The sequence below is a fragment of the Leishmania panamensis genome (assembly GCF_000755165.1).
Source record: "Leishmania panamensis strain MHOM/PA/94/PSC-1 chromosome 26 sequence".
Lineage (NCBI taxonomy): Eukaryota > Euglenozoa > Kinetoplastea > Trypanosomatida > Trypanosomatidae > Leishmania > Leishmania panamensis.
Window position 1 is genome coordinate 618,365 of NC_025872.1, and position 18,066 is coordinate 636,430.

At 59.8% G+C, this 18,066-nt stretch overlaps 4 protein-coding genes and 4 pseudogenes across 8 annotated transcripts, besides 1 other annotated feature; all 8 read left to right on the forward strand.

The window, feature by feature from the left end:
* On the forward strand, nt 1-76 carry LPMP_26snoRNA1 (annotated as a pseudogene). The gene has a single exon. The product of its transcript is annotated as a C/D snoRNA (small nucleolar RNA).
* Nucleotides 77-149: 73 nt separating this feature from the next.
* Nucleotides 150-231, forward strand: LPMP_26snoRNA2 (annotated as a pseudogene). The gene has a single exon. The product of its transcript is annotated as an H/ACA-like snoRNA (small nucleolar RNA).
* Nucleotides 232-255: 24 nt separating this feature from the next.
* LPMP_26snoRNA3 lies at nt 256-323 on the forward strand (annotated as a pseudogene). Its single transcript has one exon. The product of its transcript is annotated as an H/ACA-like snoRNA (small nucleolar RNA).
* A 33-nt stretch (nt 324-356) lies between these two features.
* On the forward strand, nt 357-437 carry LPMP_26snoRNA4 (annotated as a pseudogene). Its single transcript has one exon. The product of its transcript is annotated as an H/ACA-like snoRNA (small nucleolar RNA).
* A 1,387-nt stretch (nt 438-1,824) lies between these two features.
* On the forward strand, nt 1,825-2,808 carry LPMP_261750 (hypothetical protein; the record flags this gene model as incomplete). Its single annotated transcript, XM_010701692.1, has 1 exon — nt 1,825-2,808. The coding sequence occupies one exon, from the start codon at nt 1,825-1,827 to the stop codon at nt 2,806-2,808; it is 984 nt and encodes a 327-aa protein (XP_010699994.1).
* A 1,033-nt stretch (nt 2,809-3,841) lies between these two features.
* Nucleotides 3,842-12,142, forward strand: LPMP_261760 (hypothetical protein; the record flags this gene model as incomplete). The annotated part of the gene is made up of 1 exon (XM_010701693.1): nt 3,842-12,142. The coding sequence occupies one exon, from the start codon at nt 3,842-3,844 to the stop codon at nt 12,140-12,142; it is 8,301 nt and encodes a 2,766-aa protein (XP_010699995.1).
* Nucleotides 12,143-12,972: 830 nt separating this feature from the next.
* On the forward strand, nt 12,973-13,827 carry LPMP_261770 (hypothetical protein; the record flags this gene model as incomplete). The annotated part of the gene is made up of 1 exon (XM_010701694.1): nt 12,973-13,827. The coding sequence occupies one exon, from the start codon at nt 12,973-12,975 to the stop codon at nt 13,825-13,827; it is 855 nt and encodes a 284-aa protein (XP_010699996.1).
* Nucleotides 13,828-14,921: 1,094 nt separating this feature from the next.
* Nucleotides 14,922-15,378: a repeat region.
* Nucleotides 15,379-16,268: 890 nt separating this feature from the next.
* Nucleotides 16,269-17,699, forward strand: LPMP_261780 (hypothetical protein; the record flags this gene model as incomplete). The annotated part of the gene is made up of 1 exon (XM_010701695.1): nt 16,269-17,699. The coding sequence occupies one exon, from the start codon at nt 16,269-16,271 to the stop codon at nt 17,697-17,699; it is 1,431 nt and encodes a 476-aa protein (XP_010699997.1).
* Between the last annotated feature and the right edge of the window lie 367 nt (nt 17,700-18,066).

The following is an 18,066-nucleotide window of genomic DNA, read 5'->3' on the forward strand; positions in this document are numbered from 1 at the left end:
GCGTGATGGCATTGTGATTTAATTATACACCCGAGGCGCGCACAGCGCCGCGGACGAGAACCGGAGTGACTGACTGTGCGCGCTGCCGCCGCCGCCGCTGCTGCTGCCGCTGCTGCTGCTGCTGCTGCTGCGCGTGCGCTGCGCCAGTCCACCTTCCTCCCAGCCGCACGTGGTGTCGGCTGCGGCTGTCCACTGCTGTGTGCGTGTGCGTGGCTTGAAGGGTGGCCGAGATGCGAGCGTGCGTGTGTGTGTGGGAACCAGGAGTAGCACCGTTGCGGAACACGGCCCATTGATCTATCGGCGGACTTGCTCTTGGGAGACGTGCGCTGCTGTTGTTGCTGTGTGCGAGTGCTGTGCCCGCCGCGCATTCAAGGTCCCTTGGCGGCGATTATATACCCTCGATGCTGCTTCACAGGATACCCAGCGTGGCCAGAGCTGCTGCTGCGACCCGGCGTGCGCGCGTGGGTGCGGTGCGCTTGTCTTTTGCCGACCGTGTGCGCGTGTGCAGCCCGCATGGGTCATGATGTTGGGATCTTCGGTTCTCTTTATGGACTCTGCAGTGAAGGTATTACGGCAGAACGGCGTCATTTTACACGTCGTCGACGCTGCACTTCTTCCTCTTTGTATTGTGTTTCTCTGTTCCTCTCCTCTTTGCGAGGCGGTGGCGTGGTGTACTTGTGTCCAGGAGAATAGGCGGGAGGCGGCCTACTTACCCACACTGCACATCGATATAGACGCGTGCCGAGCTAGACGGGTGCTAAGCGGAGGAGCAGAAAGGTGATGAAGAAGAGAGGAGAGACACAGGGTTGTTGCTGAGTTTATGTCGTTGGCTTTGCAGGCTCTGAATTTGTCGAGTTATAGCCGTAGAAATCAGCAACTGTGAAGTATCCCGCTCGGATGAGCTGTATGTACATTGTTTCCCCTCTCTCTGCGCCCTTTTGGTCGCTTCCTCCCCACCAAGGCTCATTGAAAGGGTTTGGCTTCTCATTTCGGCCTCTTTTCTGTGCTTATGCGTCTTTCACTCGCATTGCCTGTGCCGGCCCTCTTTACTGCACCTCCCCTCCTCCCCTTACTGAAGGGAAACGGGCACTCACACAGCGGCAAGATAGCCAAAGCAGCTTTCTCCCGCAAACTCAAGCGACAAGTAGCGGTATGCCGGCGAAAGGAAGAGGGGTCGTGCATCTCCTCGTGCGCAGCAACGCGAGTCGTTTACTTCTTTCCCCTCTTTGATGGCTTGACGTCTGCCAGGGGTGTTTTTGGGCAATGGTGCTTAGAGGCCGGAGGAGAAAACGTTTGCTTATCCTGTACAGAGGAGAGTCGTTGCAGAAGGAAAAGAAAAGTAGAGGAAAGGGGGAGCGAGGCGAGGGACCCTGCGCAGTCTTTCCCCTTTGAGGCACTTCACGTGAGCGCGTAAGTGTGTGCCGCATGCCCGTCGTGCGGCGTGGCTCCTGCGTTTTCTACCTCTTTTCATGATCGTTGGTCTCTTTTTCTTGCACGGCGCAGGGGGGCTCCAGCTACCACCGCCGCCAACTCGGCCACGACTCCTCTGAGCATTTTCCACTGCCTTCTACTGCTCTCGTCCTTTGCAGGTTTCTCTTTTCTGTCGATATTTGGTCTCTGGTGGTTGAGCGCATTTTTGCTCTCGTTTTTCTGGACTCTCCCTCGCCTCTCATACACGTCTCTTCCGTTCTCGTTGTACAGTATCGCGCACCCACACATCCCCACGTCGCACTGGGGGGCTCGTTTCCACGCTAGCTCTTCATCAGCGTGCACTTTGGCCGCTACACTTTAATTTTCCAGTCGCGGCACGGTGGACAATTCGTGATGAGTCGCCGCCAGCATGGCGGGCCCAAATCTGCCAACCCAGAGCAGCAGCTGCGCCAGGAGGCGACCGTCTTTCTGTCCCCTGATGTGGAGAAGGAGCTCGCACAAATTCTGCAGCGGCGTGATAGTGTGGAGAAGGCGCTGCAGCGCATGGACGTGGAGGTGTATGACTTAGAGACCGCATTCCTCAAGCATTGTGTGTCGCATGGCGGCTCGCTCTTCGATGGCTTCGGTCTTGAGCGCCGCGAGAACGCACACCGCAATCCTGTGGCCGTCCTCACCCCACTCGCAACCTCATCGTCTTCTATTGGAAGAGGCGGGGGTGTAATTTCGCTGCCCAGATTTGACGCCATTTCCACTTCTGCGCCGGGTTCTCCGCTGCTCTCCACGATTGCAAACGGCGAACACGCGCGCAAGTATCGTGTCCTCTCCAGCTGCTTCGGAGTCGGTGGCATTGGCGGAGAAAGCAACGGCAGCGCAGCCCCAGGCCTGGCCGTCACCTCTCACTCTCCGACATCGCTGAAAACCCTTGCCAGCGTTGCACCACCTACAGCTTCCGCGGCCGTCTTTCAGATCGGTAGCAAAGGGTCGTCAGCACCTGCGTTTCACTACCGCATCCACTTCTTTAGCCCCAGCGAGCGTGTGTTCTCCGCTTGCTCTGTCGGGGCGCTGAGCCGCGTGGAGATAGCCAAGTCGACTCTCGCTGGCTCGAGGGGTGTGTCGACTTCGACATGGTCGACAACTGTTGCTGCAGAAAGGCGCGGTGGAGGCTTGGGAAAGTGTGACCGTGGTGGTAGTGCAGACAGGCTCAGAGGCGGCAGAGGTGGTGGTACATCGCTTTCGAGAGCATTCGGCAAACAACCCAACGCGGCACCGTTACGGCGGCACCAACGAGACGCGAATGACGAAGTGGATGATGTTGATGACAGTGTTGCGGGGAGCGGCAGCGGTGACCGTCGTCGACGACGGCGACACACCGAGTAACTGACAGGCAACGGGCCAAGTCACCACACACACATATATATATACATACATACATATATTGAGAGGGACATGTGTGCTACTTGTGTGTGCGCGCATGTCCTCTTCAGTCTGTAAGATGCGTTGACCACATGCACGATCGACAAGGGCGGTTCTCTACGCCAGACGCAGCAGCACCAAAGGCGACCGTTCTCCGGAGTGTGTGTCTCTCTATTTCTCGTGCACCGCCCTCCCCACCTGTCCCTGCTTGACATTGGGGGTGCAAACAATGGATATACTAGCATGCAGACCCACATACATGCCCTCCTTCTCCCCTTTCCGCGTGCCTCTAGGCGAACAGATGCATTCAGGTACACCACCAGGCCTTTGCTTAACGGACGACGTGCAGTCACCAGGGATAATGTCAGTCATGCGTTGTTCCGTCTGCAATATTCATGCATCGCATCTTCTTTTCCATCTACCGCTTTTCCTCTCTACGTTGCACCTTTCTCGCACTGACACCCACACCCACACACCTTGACATCACGCCTCCTCCTCTTTCCCCAAGCGCCCGCCCAACACACTGTAGAAGATAAACTTAGCACACTTTTCTCTTGTTTTCGCTTGGTTGTTTTCTTCTCCTTTAATTCCCCTCCTCCCCTGTTCGACTAAGCGTTAATCAACTGAGCTGGAGACGAGGCATATCAATCCAGGCAGCGCTGGAGAGCAGACACCCCGCTCCCCCTCCCCCCCCCCCCCCCCACACACACACCAAGGGGGAGAGGGAAGAGATCTTCACTAACCGCTAAGCAAAGAAGGCCTCGTCCCTGTGTCTGCTGCGCCTTTATCTACCCCCCTTTTCACTTCTGTTTTATGTCCTGTGCGTGTGTGTGTGCCACCGAGGTGTGCTACACGTCGTCTTTCTCGCCTTTTCTCCTCTTTTTTTTTTTTGCTCAGTTTCTTGAACGACCAACGCCGAGTTGGAAGGCAGCTCTGCCGTCTCTTCATCCTCTGAGTGCTTACCTCTGGAGAGGCAGTTACGATACGGAACGACGGGATGACGTCTCAGCTCGCTTCACAGTTGCAGCAACTCCAGCAGCGCCCGGATGGGAGCGGCCACCGCCTCGCCAAGTCGTTTCTCTTCAGCACCCAGGACGCGCAAAGCTTCTCGCGAGAGCAAATCCATCAGCTGGCGCTGAATGGCTTGCAAACACTGACAGCAATGGACAATCGGTTTCACCCCTTCATCCAAAACCTCTTCGACGTCAAGCATGTGCGCCGAGAGCGCTCAATGCTGACGACAGCGGAGGATTCAACGCTGCGCCGCCGCCTAGAGCACTTTCTATCGCTCCTCAGCCCCCATTTATTTCTTACTGCGGCGCAGCAGGTGCTCGAGTTCTTGGTGCGTGTTTACGAGGTACACATCTACGACGCCGCGTCCGTGCTGCGCGCCTTCCTACCGTACCACGATCACAACATCTTCGCCCGTGTACTGCTACTACTGGACCTGCGGGACACTGGCTTCGATTTTCTCGCCACAAACCAGCTTCACGGTGCACCACTACTGCGGGAGCATCTCGTGTTGGCGTGCGCCGAGAGTCGCAAAGCCGCCAGACTTCTCTGTCTCACGGTCGCCATGCCGTTCCGATATGGGATTCGTTTTCATGCTGCTAACGCACTCTTCGCCAGCGTTGTGACACAGTTGGCGACGCACAAGAACGCTGAGGCACTCTGGCGCACGTTTCTGCCGTTTGTGCTCGAGCTGCTTTCTGGAGCCGTTCCTAGCGCAGAGGCTGGCACTGCGGAGTTGGTGGGTGAAGGGCAGAGCGACAGCGCACACGGCGGGAGTAACCGCGTATCGACGGAGTCTGTGGCCACTGCCCTCGTCGTTCTAACTGCCTGGTCCGCCCACGTGCGCTTCTCCCGAGCCATGCTGATCACTGTGCTGAAGCCAACCTTTCGCTACATCACAGCAGCGGCCTTCGCAGCGGCTGGCGAGGCTCCTCATGGCACCAGCGCATCCTACCTGCCGGTGCGCGACCTTCTTGCTCTGCTGGAGATTGTGCTAGCGACGCAGCACCGTGCGCTGGTAGACGTGTCCTTTGCGCCACTCCTTCAGACGCTATTGGCGCTGCCGTGGCGCACCTTAACCTCGCAGCTACCATTTTCGGAGGTGACAGAGGTGGTGGCAGGCCCCAACGGTGTGCCGACGACGTCGCCGCGCCACAGTGTTCTCCTTGCCACACTGCTGCAGACTGCGCTGGAGCGCCTGAGCAGCGCTTCGGAGGTCCGCCTGCTTCCCTCTGACGTCGTTGAATTCCTGACGTGCGCAGCGGAGGACTTACCTCTCTCCAACTCTATGGTCGCGCGCTGCCTGCGCGTGCTCATGGCCGCGGAGGCTGGCACAAGCCCAGCAGGTGCTGTGCACGACGGATCGGTACGGGCTGCGGAGGAGGCGGCCGACAAATCGCTGTACTACCGCCTTGTAGTGGCACTAGAACGGCGCTATACTATCGTCTTTGATGGTGTGCTCTCAGAAGTGTTTCTACACCCCGAGACGACGACGGCAGCCGCCGCATTTCTCGCCCGCTACTTCAGCGGCACCCGGTACAGCACGGTCGAAGTGGGGAGCGCGCTCTCCGGGGCTACCGAGTCGCTGCCTCTGTTTGCATGTTTTCTCCACCCCGTGCCGGAGGTGCGCGCACTGGCTGCCAAGACGCTTCAGGGTATGTCAATCACGCAGGTTATGTGTGGCGCCAGTACGACCAGCGACAATGGCCAGTCTCTCGTAGATCTGTTGGCGCACGCCATCGCTTACGAGCACGACTGCACTGCGGCCGAGGTTTTTGTGACCACCGCTGCAGCGGTGGTGGAGCGGCTCGCGACTCAGTGGTCCGGGGAGAAGGCAAAAGAGGGCGACGAGCTTGGCTGCCGTGCTGCGTGCCAGCTGGTCCGTTCCCTCTACTCCATGGTGCTGGCGTGGTCGCCTTCGGAAACCTCAGCAGCACCGGGAAGCGCGGCAACACGGGCGGCGGCGCAGCGCCGCGTGGTGCTGCCGCTCGTGACAACTTTTCTGCAGCCTGCCCTACTGATGTGGACGAGAAGTGCCAGCGCCACGACCTCGGCTGCACAGGACTTCCGCACCTCAGTGCTCTACCATTCGACTCTTCTGTATGCACAGTGGGCGGGGGCGTCTTTGGCATCCATGCAGACACCGGGCGAAGATGTTGCCCTGGTTGCGCAGGTGGAGAGTGAGCTGGTGACAGCGCTGGAGGCCGGCTGCGGAGGTCCAAGGGGTCTCGCTCCGCTTCTCCGCACTGGAGCTGTATCTGCCAAGAGGCAGGGTAAGACGACTGCGAGGAACAGCAGTAGCGGCAAGATGGAGTGGCAGCGGGTTGGCCGCCGCGGTGTCGCCGAAGCCAAGTCTGACTCAGACGTCGAAGAGGAGCAACAGCAATCGCAGGCAGGTGGTGACTGTAATGACTCCAGCACTATCAGGGCACGTACGGTGTGTTTCTCGAACATCCTTGAGTGCGATGTCTTACTTAACGCCATCCGCACCGAGGCGCAGCGGCGCCTGCCCGATGCCTTCGCCGCCGCGCGCACAGCGGTGCGTGAGGCCTCTGCAGTTCTCTCCAGCGCTGCATCTGGGGAGGTAGAGGTCGGGATCGCCCTCGCTGGTGCACTTCTGCCAACGGTTGGAGAAGGGGTGCCCACCGAAGCACTCGAGACGGTGTCTGCCATCGTGAATTTCTTGCATGGCAGCGATGCAGCAGACGAGACTGCCATGGTTAGCAGCGCCACCACCGCTGCAGCTGCCGTGGGGTATCTAGAGGTGGCTTATGCAGCTTTGCTGGCCAACGGCAGCGGACGACGTGTCGCTCAGGTGGGCCGTGGAGCGGTGGACGTAGCCACAGTAGCGCGTGAGCAGCTGTACCAAGTCCCTCTCGTGGCACAGGTTGGAGCTGTACTGCGCGCGGCGCTCACGCGAGTGCTGGCTACTGCAGCTACGGTAGCCGTAGCTTCCGAAAGCTCCTCAGCGTCGCTCGTGCTTCGGCTTTGCCAAGGTCTCGGTTTCGTCGGTGCTGCACTGCCAAGTATCGTGGCGCAGCCAGACACGTTGGCACCGGCGTACCTCGAATTGACCAAAAACATGACTGCCGTGACGCTAGCTGCAGAGGCGAGAAGCAGTACTGCTGCCGCGTTGCGCCAGGTCGACTGGTACGCGCTTGTAGCGGACGCTGTGTTTGGCCCCGCAGAGGAGGCGAACCACGACTCGTGTGTGAGGCCAAATACCCTCGCTGCCCTCGCACTCGTGCTCTTCCTCCCGCTCCGCGCCTCGTCTACGCAGCGCCTGATACAGCTGCGCGCGCTGCAGGAATCGGTGGTCACGACCGGCGCACAGCACGGCAGCACCCGCGGAGGCGCGAGTCGACTGACGGGAGCGCAAGTGATTCTTGCCGCCGCCATGCAGCCGCAGCCCCAGAAAGGTACGTCCTCATCCACCTCGTCGTCGGCGTGCTCTGTAACGGCGCTGAGCTGCCTGATTGAGTGCATGGCTGTGGAGGAGCGCCAGTATCAGCTCTCCCCCAGCGCCGCTGCGCTCGTCTGCTTGCTGCTGGCGATACACAACGGCACAGACGTCAGCGCGCAGGCGTACGTCGTGCCAGCTGAGTGGGCGCATCGCATCATTCGCTACTTCTTCCGCAGCCATAACAGCCATGGCGGTGAACGTGCGCGTGCCGGCTCTTCCTCTGCGGTGGCGGCGTCGTCGTCTCCTGTCATGACACCACAGCAGGTCTCCCTGATCAAGGCCATGTTGCCACGTGTTGAGGGAATTCTTGCCAGCGCTAAGGGCGTTGATGCATCTTCGTCCTCGCTCTGTATCGTCACCGCGGACGCGGCCGACTTAGTCGACGCCGTTTGTGGCTGCCTGCATATCTGGGGAGAGGCGAGCACGAAGGACGACGCCGTCGCCGGCAATGCCTCTGTGAGGCTGGTCGAGCTGCTGTTGAGGCATCCGTACACACACGTACACGGTGGCGGCACTCGGCCCGTGTACCGCTACGCGTTGGCTGCCTTGACTGTCGGGCTGAGCTACGGATTGAAGGGCCGCCAGCCGACTCAGTCGACCATCTTCAAGGTAGGGAAGTCGGTCTCCACGGCAGCATCTCGCAAAGGTGAATACGCAATCTCAGCTGAGTACCAGCGACTGGTGGCCGCGCGGCTGCAGCCGGTAGTCCTGCATGCGATGGACGTCATTGGGACTGATGTAGGCCTGGCGTGTATGGGAACGCTGGGCGGGTACGAGTATTTCTTCCTGCCTCTCGTTGCCTCCGTCGAGAGCGCGGCGGCTGCCGTGGGTGGGCGTCAGCCGGTGTTGTCGAAGGCAAAGGTTGCCCATGGCCGCACATCGCCGGTGATAGGCACTGACCACGAGACCGCAAGTGAGGCTGCTGCCGTGCTGCTAAAGAGTCTGCGCGAGATGCTCGAGACCCTGGTGCCATCGACCGCTGCAGCTGTTAGCGAGACACCATCGGCAAAACATAAGGGAATCGTCGATTGTGCAGCGGAGGGGGAGGAGGGCTCTGCATCCACTTCGGTAGTGTGCTGGCGACCACCGGCGTCCGCAGCCGTTGCAAACCCTCTCACTTTCGCAGACGCACGGCGTGTACTGCGCCTCCCATCTGTGTGCGGTGCTGCTGCCGAAGGCACCGGCAGGTGGACTCTAGGTGCCTTGAGCCACGAGAGCCTGGGCCTCCTCCGCACTCTGCTTCGTGTGATGCCTACAGTCGTTATGGACGACGAGGATGACAGCGAGAGCGTCTACGCGTTGGTGATGGAGTGCCTGGAGCTGTACCCGCTTCAAGGGATGGAGGTGTTGCTGCGTCGCGCTGCTTCGTCGGCCGTCGCGGATGACGTGGCGATGCTGCCGCGCATCCAGCAGCTGCGTCTCGGTGCTCGTGGCTCGGTGCAAGTCGAAGAGGTGCTGCGGCTTGTAGAAACCCTCGTGCAGGTGTGCACGGATCAGACTCGACTGCTGTCGGAGAAGGTGACAGACGGCGCCCATCGCATCAAGAGCCTTCTGCTGCGCGAGATGATGGTGCTGATGGCGCGTGTACTCGTCGATGACAATGCGGAGGACGATGGTGCTGAGAAGGATGAGGAGGCATCTGCTACTTCCCCGAAGCGTGCGGCGGTCGATGCGAACACAGCAGAGCGACGCCAAAGTGAACTGCACTTCCATGTGGACACCATTGCTGGTCTCCTGCGGGCGACAGCACCCCTTTTGAAGATGCCGACCGGTGCAGCTGCGGCGGCAGCGACTGCCTGCACAAGCGTGGCGAAAAGCAGCACATACCTGCACATCCCGCTCGTTTCGCTCCTCATAAAGCTGGAGCCGTTCGACAACACAGAGGCGCTCGGATTCCGCAGCGCTCGAGAGGTGTGCCAGGAAATCTTGGCAAGCTTTGGGATACACACGCAAGTGCAGTGCTTGGGTCAGTTGATGCGCCTTGTTGCCGACCCGGTGGTGCAGCTCCGCTCCGGCGTCAACGCAGAAGGGGATGGCGGTGCGGTGAATGGCGAGGAGCACCAGCGAATGCAGCACCTCCTCCGTCGAATGGTGAAACCAAATCAGGTCATCAACCGACAGGAGACGATCATGCATCTTGTCAACCTGACGATCAAGTCTGACCTCTTCCTGGAGCCATTCCTCGCCTTGCAGCTCCACGCCCGCTCCAGCCAACCGAGCCGCGCTGCAAAGAAGCGACTCCAGCAGCAGCAGCAGCAGAGCAAGCAAAAGAGCCCCAGGATCGATGGAGAGAATGAGAAGGAGAGCGACACCGACGGGGACGTTGTGGAGCAGGCTGAGGGCGCAGCGCAGCGCGAGGACGGTGGCTGTATGGAGCTGCTCGTAAGCGCGCTGGAGCTCTTCGCGCATTACCACGACCTGCAGGAGACGACGCGCCGCAGCGCCGCATCGGTGGCAGCGGGGGCGGCAGAGGAGGAGGCATACACATCCTTGCTGGAGCTGCTTGCAGGCAACACCCTCGCCTGCGTCCTGGCCGGCATCAATGAGCCGACGTTTGTGGTTTGCCAGCAGCGGCTGCTCGAGGACAGGCGCGTGGCACTGCGCAAGATCGGTCTGGAGGTGCTGCTGGATCGCCTGCATCACTCCTTGCCGACGCTGGAGAATGTCGTGTCTGATGAAGAGATGGAGGAGCATCGCCGCCGTCTGCGCGACCCGCGGCAGCGCCTTTCTCTGGTCGATCTGGTGCGCATCAAGGCCCGCCCTCTCACGACAAAGCGGTCCATCCAGCTCTTCCCGTTGCTAGTAGCAGAGATCAAGACCAGCCTGGGTCAATTCCACGCGACACTGCAGTCCGCTAGCACCGCCGGCGAGCTGCTCACCAGGGTGCAGCTCAGCGTTGCGGCAGTGGAGGAGCTCATCCGCATTGTCAGCAGCGGTGGCAGCCTGCAGTCGGAAAAGACTTTACTCAACGCAAGCCGCAGCAAGCGTGTGACGGGGGCAGCGCTTGTGAAGCTGTTTGGCAACCGCAGCCGCGTCACCGAGGTCCACGAGCTGGTTGACCTGATCTGCAATCACTGGATGCCGTTGCTAACACGCTGCGAAATGCGGCTGCGCTCTCGTACCGGACAACCCGGCGCGGACGGCAGCTCATACTACTCGACTACTGCGTCCTACTCGAGTGCTGAAGAGAGCGTGCTGGGCTGCATGACGTGCCTCGTCACGGCGCTGGCGACGATCGTGCAGGTAATGGGGACGGCCTTCGCATCGACGCACTGCCTCAGTTTCCTGCACACGCTTGTGTCCGCCGGTGTGTACCAGGTTGTGGAGATGCCCGGCGTCGTGTCTTGCGGCGAGGCTGGGAAGCTGCTTCGCCACAGTACCCTTTCCTCGTTGATTCGCTGCCTCCCTGCATGCTGGCAGATGACCCAGCCCTACCTGCCCTCCATGCTCTTCCTCGCGACGCACCTGAGGAACGTGACAGACGCGGAGTCGCACTATTTATGCGCTGAGATGCTGGCGGTGCTGGAGGCTGTGATGGAGCCACAGCTGCTGCTGGACGCCGGCACAACATGTCTGCAGGGCCTCCCGTACCTCAACGGGGCGCTTGTTCCAGCATCTGAGCAGCATCAGTTGGCAGACCTTGCTGCCGAGGCAGCTGCATCGGTCAGCGAGTCAGGGAAAGCGAAGAAGGGCACCATGCGTGTGAGGCAGATCCGGGCCCAGGTGCACACACACTCCTTCTCCCTCCTCTTTACCTGCTTCGAGCGCCGCGTCGAGAACATGCGCAAAGAGGAACTGCTGCACATGCGCATGCTCATGGACGGTGCGACCCCTCAGCAGAATTTCTGGCTAGCCGCTTTCCAGTCCCTCGCGAGCGCGCCGTCCGTACCGTCGAGCGAGGCGGTGATGCCAGTGCTGCAGGCCTTCACTGTTTTCGTGCTCAAGTTCCAGGCGAAGCACAGCTCCCGGCTGCTGCGCATTGTGGCGGACTGGGCTTTTGCGGAGTCGAGCGGAGTCGTGACTGGCGCATCGCGAAAGCGTGCAGTCGGTCCTGGCGACCCCGACAGCAACACGGCTGAGGAGGAACACAATGGCCGCGGCCACGATGGCGTGGCGCAGTCGATCTCGCGCGTGACACTGCAGTCCTGGATCGTCTTTTTTGCCCTCAGCAACCACCTGCTCGGCAAGCTGGGCTCCATCCTTGACTTCGCCTTCCCCATCTTCCTCCCCCACGCAGTCACTGCTCTGCGGATGTACTGCGCGACGACGGCAACGGCATCCAAGGTGATGGACTCGCTTGTGGCGTTGGTGCTGGAGGGCGCGCTGGAGTGCATGCGCAACATGGCACTGGCTCAGACGCCAGGGCCCGATCACGACTACAGCATCCAGCTCGACGTGTACTTTGCGAAGGCGGATGTCTTCCCGAGTGTGATGCCGGCGTTGGTGCATCAGCTGCACAATCTGCACTACCTGGAGGACAGTCAGCGCGACTACCGCTTTCGCGCAGAGCACAACGTCATTCCGGCCATCCGCGCCTTCATGGCTTGCCTTGGATCTAGCAAGCTCCAGAGCAAGACCCAGGCCGAGGTGGTACGTGACCTGCGTCACCCCAGCCGCCACGTACGGCGTGAGGCACTCATCTGTCTCGACGGCATCTACGCAGACGGTGGTGACGAATTGGCGTCGCGGCTTATGGCGGAGATGCTACCGACTGTCATCGAGCTCACCGAGGACCGTGACGACGCCGTGGTTGAGGAGGCACGTAAGCTCTGCAACGACCTTTCGCACATGACTGGGCAAGATGTTCTGTATGCGATGAGCTGACCATGTGCTGAGTGCCGTCGAGCAAACTGCTCATCCACGTCAACCGCGCAGGCCTCCCCCCTTCTGCGTAAGCACTCGTTCAACTCCCCGTGGGGGTTTTCTGTCTTTCTCTTCCTCCCGTTTCTCCCCCTTGGTGAGTGCGCGAGTGTAACGTAAGCCCTGAATTCGCCTAATAGTGAAGCGGAAAATTTTTTTTTGGCATGTATGCGTGTACACGATGAACACGTCTGTCTCGCTCCGCAGTCCATCAAGCTATAACGTCCACACGAACACCCACACAGAGAGACACTGCGATGTACTGCCTCAACGTGTTGCACCCGCACCTACGTGTCAGCGCGGGTGCACTCGAGGCTACTGCTCGCATCGAGTGGCCTCTTCGTCTTTCACTAATTGGGGGTGGGTACCATGAACGCTCTCACCATCTAGAAGAGGGACGTGCGATGACCAACAGGTGCCTCTCTTCTCCGCGGTGTGTGGGAGGCTCTCTCTCCTCTGCGTCGCCGGTGTCTTCATCGTTCCGCCCACCACCGTCGCCACTCTGACTTGCTACCCCTACCGCATGCGCGCCCACATTTGTACGCATTCAGCACCAGCCCAGGACTGACTCTTCTCTTCCTCCCTCTCTTGCTGCAGCGGGCTGTTGTACTTATCTGCTCGTGCTGTCGACTTCTCGCCTTCTCTCCTTTTCATTGCCACTGCTGCTCGTTGTGTCTCGCTCACTCGCTCATTCGCATGCGTGTGTGTGTGTGCATCTGTCTGCATTCAGTATCTTTGCGACGTCGTATCGCTGCCATTTAAGCCCCTCATCCTCCCTTCTCTCCTTTCTCGCCATGACGGGTCAGGCAAGGCTTGCAAGGCGCGCGTCCAAGTCGGTGACTGCGATCAAGAAGGCGTCCAAGAAGGCACTGTCTTTGCCCAAGTCGGCTTTCGCCTTGCCACCGCAGCTTAAGCAGGCTGCCTCAGCGCCCCTCCAGAGCACCAACCATATGCAGCTGTGGCTGCGCACCGTCCATACCCCGCTCGGTCCCTTTTCGCTTTATGTGGATGCTGACGGTGCCGTGCGCTGCTGTCACTGGCAGCGCAGCATGCCTGGAGACGCCGCTGCGCTTCAGACTGAGGCGCAGGAGGTTTGCGCCACAATGCAGTCCCGGTGGTACAAGAATGCGACCGTTACAGTGGCTGGCGTGTGGGCTGATAGCGCCGATAGGGTGTCGGGGGTGCCCGGGGAAAGCGCAGTTGCGCTCTTGAGGGATTATTTTAATCCACCTACGGCGAAGGCTGGCCGTCCCGAAGAGTTGGAGCGCCTCCTGATGCAGGTGCCGATCGTCTACCCGCCCACCACCACCTTCATGGCGCAGGCGTGGGCGACTCTGCGCGACACTGTTCCCTCCGGCGCAACCATTTCCTATAAGGGGCTAGGAGTTCGTGTGAACAAGGCACTGCATCTGCCTGCGTCGGCTGCAGTGGCACCCCGCGCCATTGGTGTGGCGATGGGGGCCAACCCCATATCCGTCATTGTGCCATGCCATCGTGTCTTGTCGTCGACGAACTCGCTATGTGGGTACGGGCTCGGGCTACGCTTCAAGGTGTGGTTACTGCGACACGAGCAGGCAGACGTTGCGGCGGACAAGCTGCGCGTAGGCGAAGAGGAGAACTCTGTGAGCACTGTGGCTTCTCGTCACTGATGACAACGGTGGAGACACGCGCAGATTCAGGCAGTCCCAATGCCGGTTCCCCGCCCCTTTCCACCGCCCAAGCCTTTCGACTGCTTCACCAACATTACCACTCTTTCGAGCCTACGAAGGAGCACGTATGTATCCGCATCTGCATTGCACTCGAATCGGAAGCAAATGCCTACTCCCCGACAGCCCGCTCCTTTTCCTCCTGCATCTCTCTTCCTGTTTGCGTTCTCCGCATAGCAAACTTCCTGGTCACTTTTTGAATTTTACTCGGTTGCCACCCGTCTACCACCGCAACATCCGCCCAGCACTGTGGTCGCTTTTACTTTTCTTTAGCGACACCTGCGCACTCCTTTTTTTTTTCGCTGTTTGCCGTCGTTGTTTCCGTGTGTTTTTACCGATTCCCCCCTTCATCCAGGGGCGCACTTGACGGATCCTGTCATCCCGCGGAGGGGATGCTCACCTTCGCCACTACGCTCCCTATCGTTGCCTTTATTCTCACACGCGTACTATCCGGTCTCTCTCGCCATAATTGTTCTGCTCCCTTGTTCTGCGTGATGGAGCCGCTACCCCAGCGCACCGCGACTCCACGCTAACTCATGCCAAGTGGCACTGCTCGTGTTGTGCTCGTCAGCACGACTGAGTTTTGTGAGCTGAAGGGGCATGGCGGTCTGTTGTGTGGGTTTTTTACGAGAGCGAGGTGCCGTTGTTTCTCCCAGTGCGTCGCTGCATGCGCAGGTAAAAGAGAGGGGAGAGAGAGTCGTCAAGGCCCAACGATAAGACGACCGTCAATGCGCGTATACTGATGGAATCAAACATACAACTCCAGCTCGACATGAGCCGCCAAGAAAAGAAGCGAAGTGAGAGAAAATTGATCCCTCTCCACACACACGCACTGATGTGCTGCGGAATCAGCAGACTCCTTCTACTTAAGAGGGTGAGCGGGAAGGATGAAAGAGGCAACAAGGAGTCCGTGAGCCATGGGGAGAGAAGAGGTGAGAGGGGTGTCTTCACGTGCCTGTGTGCCTGTGCTCGCCACTCTTTCCGATTTATTTTTCGTGCGTTGCTTGCGTCGCTCAGTTCTCTGCTCCAACGATCGGGAGGGGGCACCCCTCTGTGTGTGGTGTCTCGGAGTCCAATGCCTCTACCCTCTGTGGGGCGACCATGCAGCCCCCCTCCATCCCTGCTACTGCCGAACCACCTCTGGCGGTGACAGGCTCAAGTGCCTACGACGTGGGGGAGGCCAGATCGATTTTTCGCCACTGATGTCAGCGGCCAGCTCCTCGGTGGCGTTGCACCGGAGAAACCTGCGGTGGTGAATGCGGCTGTCCTATCCACATGATGGGTGGCGTATTCACGCAACTCCAGCGCATCTCGCCCGACCCTCGCTGCCTGCGGGGCTGGGGCTGGGCCGGGCATGCGGCAGGGGGCTGTGCTCCGATGGCCGAGCCGGGGTGACTGCAATGCGTGCGTCTGGTGCTGCTTTGCACTAGACGCTGGCCCTGTGGCAGGCCGGGTAGAGCGAGGCGTGACGCGTGTTGCATGGCAGAGAGTGGAGGCGTTATACATGAAATACCGTGCAAGCCTCCTCCCTGTTCTCTTCCTCTCGTCCTCCTCTTCTCTGCCTACCCTGTGGCAGCGGTGGCAGCATAAGCGCAGCGTGTTGCCTTTGCCCTCACGGCTATGCTCTCCCTGTCTTTCTTCTCGCGCATCTCCCTCTTCTGCCCGCTTCGCTTCTGTGTGTGCTCTCTCTGATGTGTGTTGCATCCGCTTGTCCTTTTCTTCGAGGTGTCGCTGCACCGCCTCATACACACACACACTCTCTGTGGCTGCGTCGGCGTCTGTGCGAGGGTGCTGCCCTAAGCCTCCTCGCATGGCGGATCCTGCAAAACCCCCTCCCCTCCCCCCCTCCCTCTTCCCCCCTCCCGGAAAAGAAAAGGTGGCCCTTTGCGGGTGAGGGGGACAAAGACGTACGGAGTTAAAAAAGGAGAGTTATTCACTCGACACGCGAGTTGAATGTGTACGCTTCTTCTCACTTCATTTTCCGCTCTCCTTGCCTGGGCGCGCATGCTTGTCGTCTGTGGGACGAATAGAGCCTGCCAATAAGAATGTCTGTCCCTGGGGGCAGTCGCAACAGATCCGCTGTTGAGGCCGCTCGCGGCTTCACTGTGCATCTGGTCTGCCCCCACTGCGCCAAGGAGTTCACTGGAAATTCTAGCACGAGCGGTGTACGCAGCAACTACCGACGCCACCTTCTCATCCACACTGGCGAACGACCCTTCCCGTGTTCCTATTGCCACCAACGCTTTACGACAAAGCCAAACCTCCGCCGGCATGTACGGCTAGTTCACCCGTCCCTGGTGACCCCATCTACTGAGGTACGCTGCACGGCCGACATAGGTATTGCAGAGGGTGCGGCAGCCGCCACACCCCTACCGCTGCCGGAGATGCACCTCCCTCACGCCACCGCAACGAATGTAGGAGAGCCTACCTTCACCAGCAGCACAGCAGCAGTAGCCGACCCTGCCGCTTTCACATGTGAGGACTGCGAGTTAGAGATCAGCAACCGCTCCAAGCTACGCCGACACAAGCGATACTACTGTCCCTTTCGCGAAAACATTTTTGCCGACCCGGTGAAGGACGCTGTGGATCTGTATCGCACTCAGCAGCGGCAGCACCGACAGCGCTACAGCAGTGACGACAGCGATGAAGGGGGCTCTGACGAGGAGGACGCGTGCAGCGATGACGGTGATCCCGTCTTGTCAGTGGACGGGCGACTCCGGCGACGTAATCGTTCAATACGTGTGTCGCTAGCACTAACGGAAGCGGAGAAAAATTATCTCGCTCATGTTGCGGAGCGAAGTGGGCTGAAATTTGTCGAGGATGCTTACGCGAGCGACGAAAGTGCCGATGACAGCCCCGGCAGCGGCATATTCTCCGACACCTCTTCCTCATCCATATCGAGTCGATCCCCCTATCGGATGACGATAGCGTCACTGGCTCCGCGGCATCCGCGCAGTCCCGGAAGAGTAGGCAGTACTTTGCCGTCAATGAAGCGCACTCCACTGCATGGCCCCCTCCCGTCTCCATCCTCTTCTCCTAACCAGCTGGTGTTGCGCAGTCCGAAGACTGCTGCTTCCGCATCCTCGGTTGCTCTGTCAAGCATGCCCCCTCTGATCCACCAGACCAGTAGCAGCGATCGCCTGTTGAGCACGGGCAGTGCCACCCGAATAAGCGAGAAAACCACGGCGGAAGACACCAAGGACGACGAGGAGGATGATATGATTGGGGCGTGGACACCGGAGGATCTTCTTCACCTGCACCACCACCGACGAAGAAGCGGGCACCGGCGCGAGCGCCACATTCTGCAGAAGCGGCTGCGTGCGCAGGAAGGGGCGTTGATGGCGTTGACCACCGATTCGCCACACCGACAACCACGCAAGCCTTGTGTCGCTCGTTCCGGCACAGTGGAGCGTGACAGCAACACCATACTGGGAGAGGCGGAGGTGGCGTATCTCCATGTGACTCCGTCTGCTGACAATGCACACTCCAGCACCGCCACAGCTACGACCGCCTATGCGTACTTGGGACCTTCGCAGTCACTGGTCACCCCGCAGGTGTTGGCTCAGGCAGAGAGCCTGCTCGTCGCTAATTGGCGTCGTCCGAGACACGGAAGGAACGGTGCTGCGAGCGCGTTTGCGTGCCCGTATTGCGCTGACTACACAACGTTTACCACCCAGCGTGGGCTGCAAGCACATGCGATCCGGGTGCACACTGAGGAGGTGGCCAAGTCTCGCACGCGCGTCGCTGTGACCGAGGCTGCACAGGTAGAGGAGGGCTGCGCCCGTGAGTCAGAAGAGAGCGAGGCGGCGCCTTGAGAGACAGCCACAATCCCAGTGGCGTGAGGGTCGCGAGACTGGTGGTTGCACTCATCGATACTTGCACTGCGCCTGCTTATCACAGCGGGTAGTTACTGCTGGGGTGCGCAGCCACGGGTTTCTGCGCTGTCTTCCCCATATGTATGTGCACTTTAATCGTGTAAACAGTGGCAGGTGCCATCACCCGCGCATTTTAGCCGCTCCCTGCGACGAGGCCTGCGAGAGGGAACCGAAAATTGCGCATGAAAAGGATGGAAGAGAAAAAGCATTGACGCCGGCGCCACTTTGTCGAATGTCCGAGAGGACACCTCGACCGTTCCTGACGTGCTTCATTAACAGCGCACAGCCCGAAGAGACTAACACACAC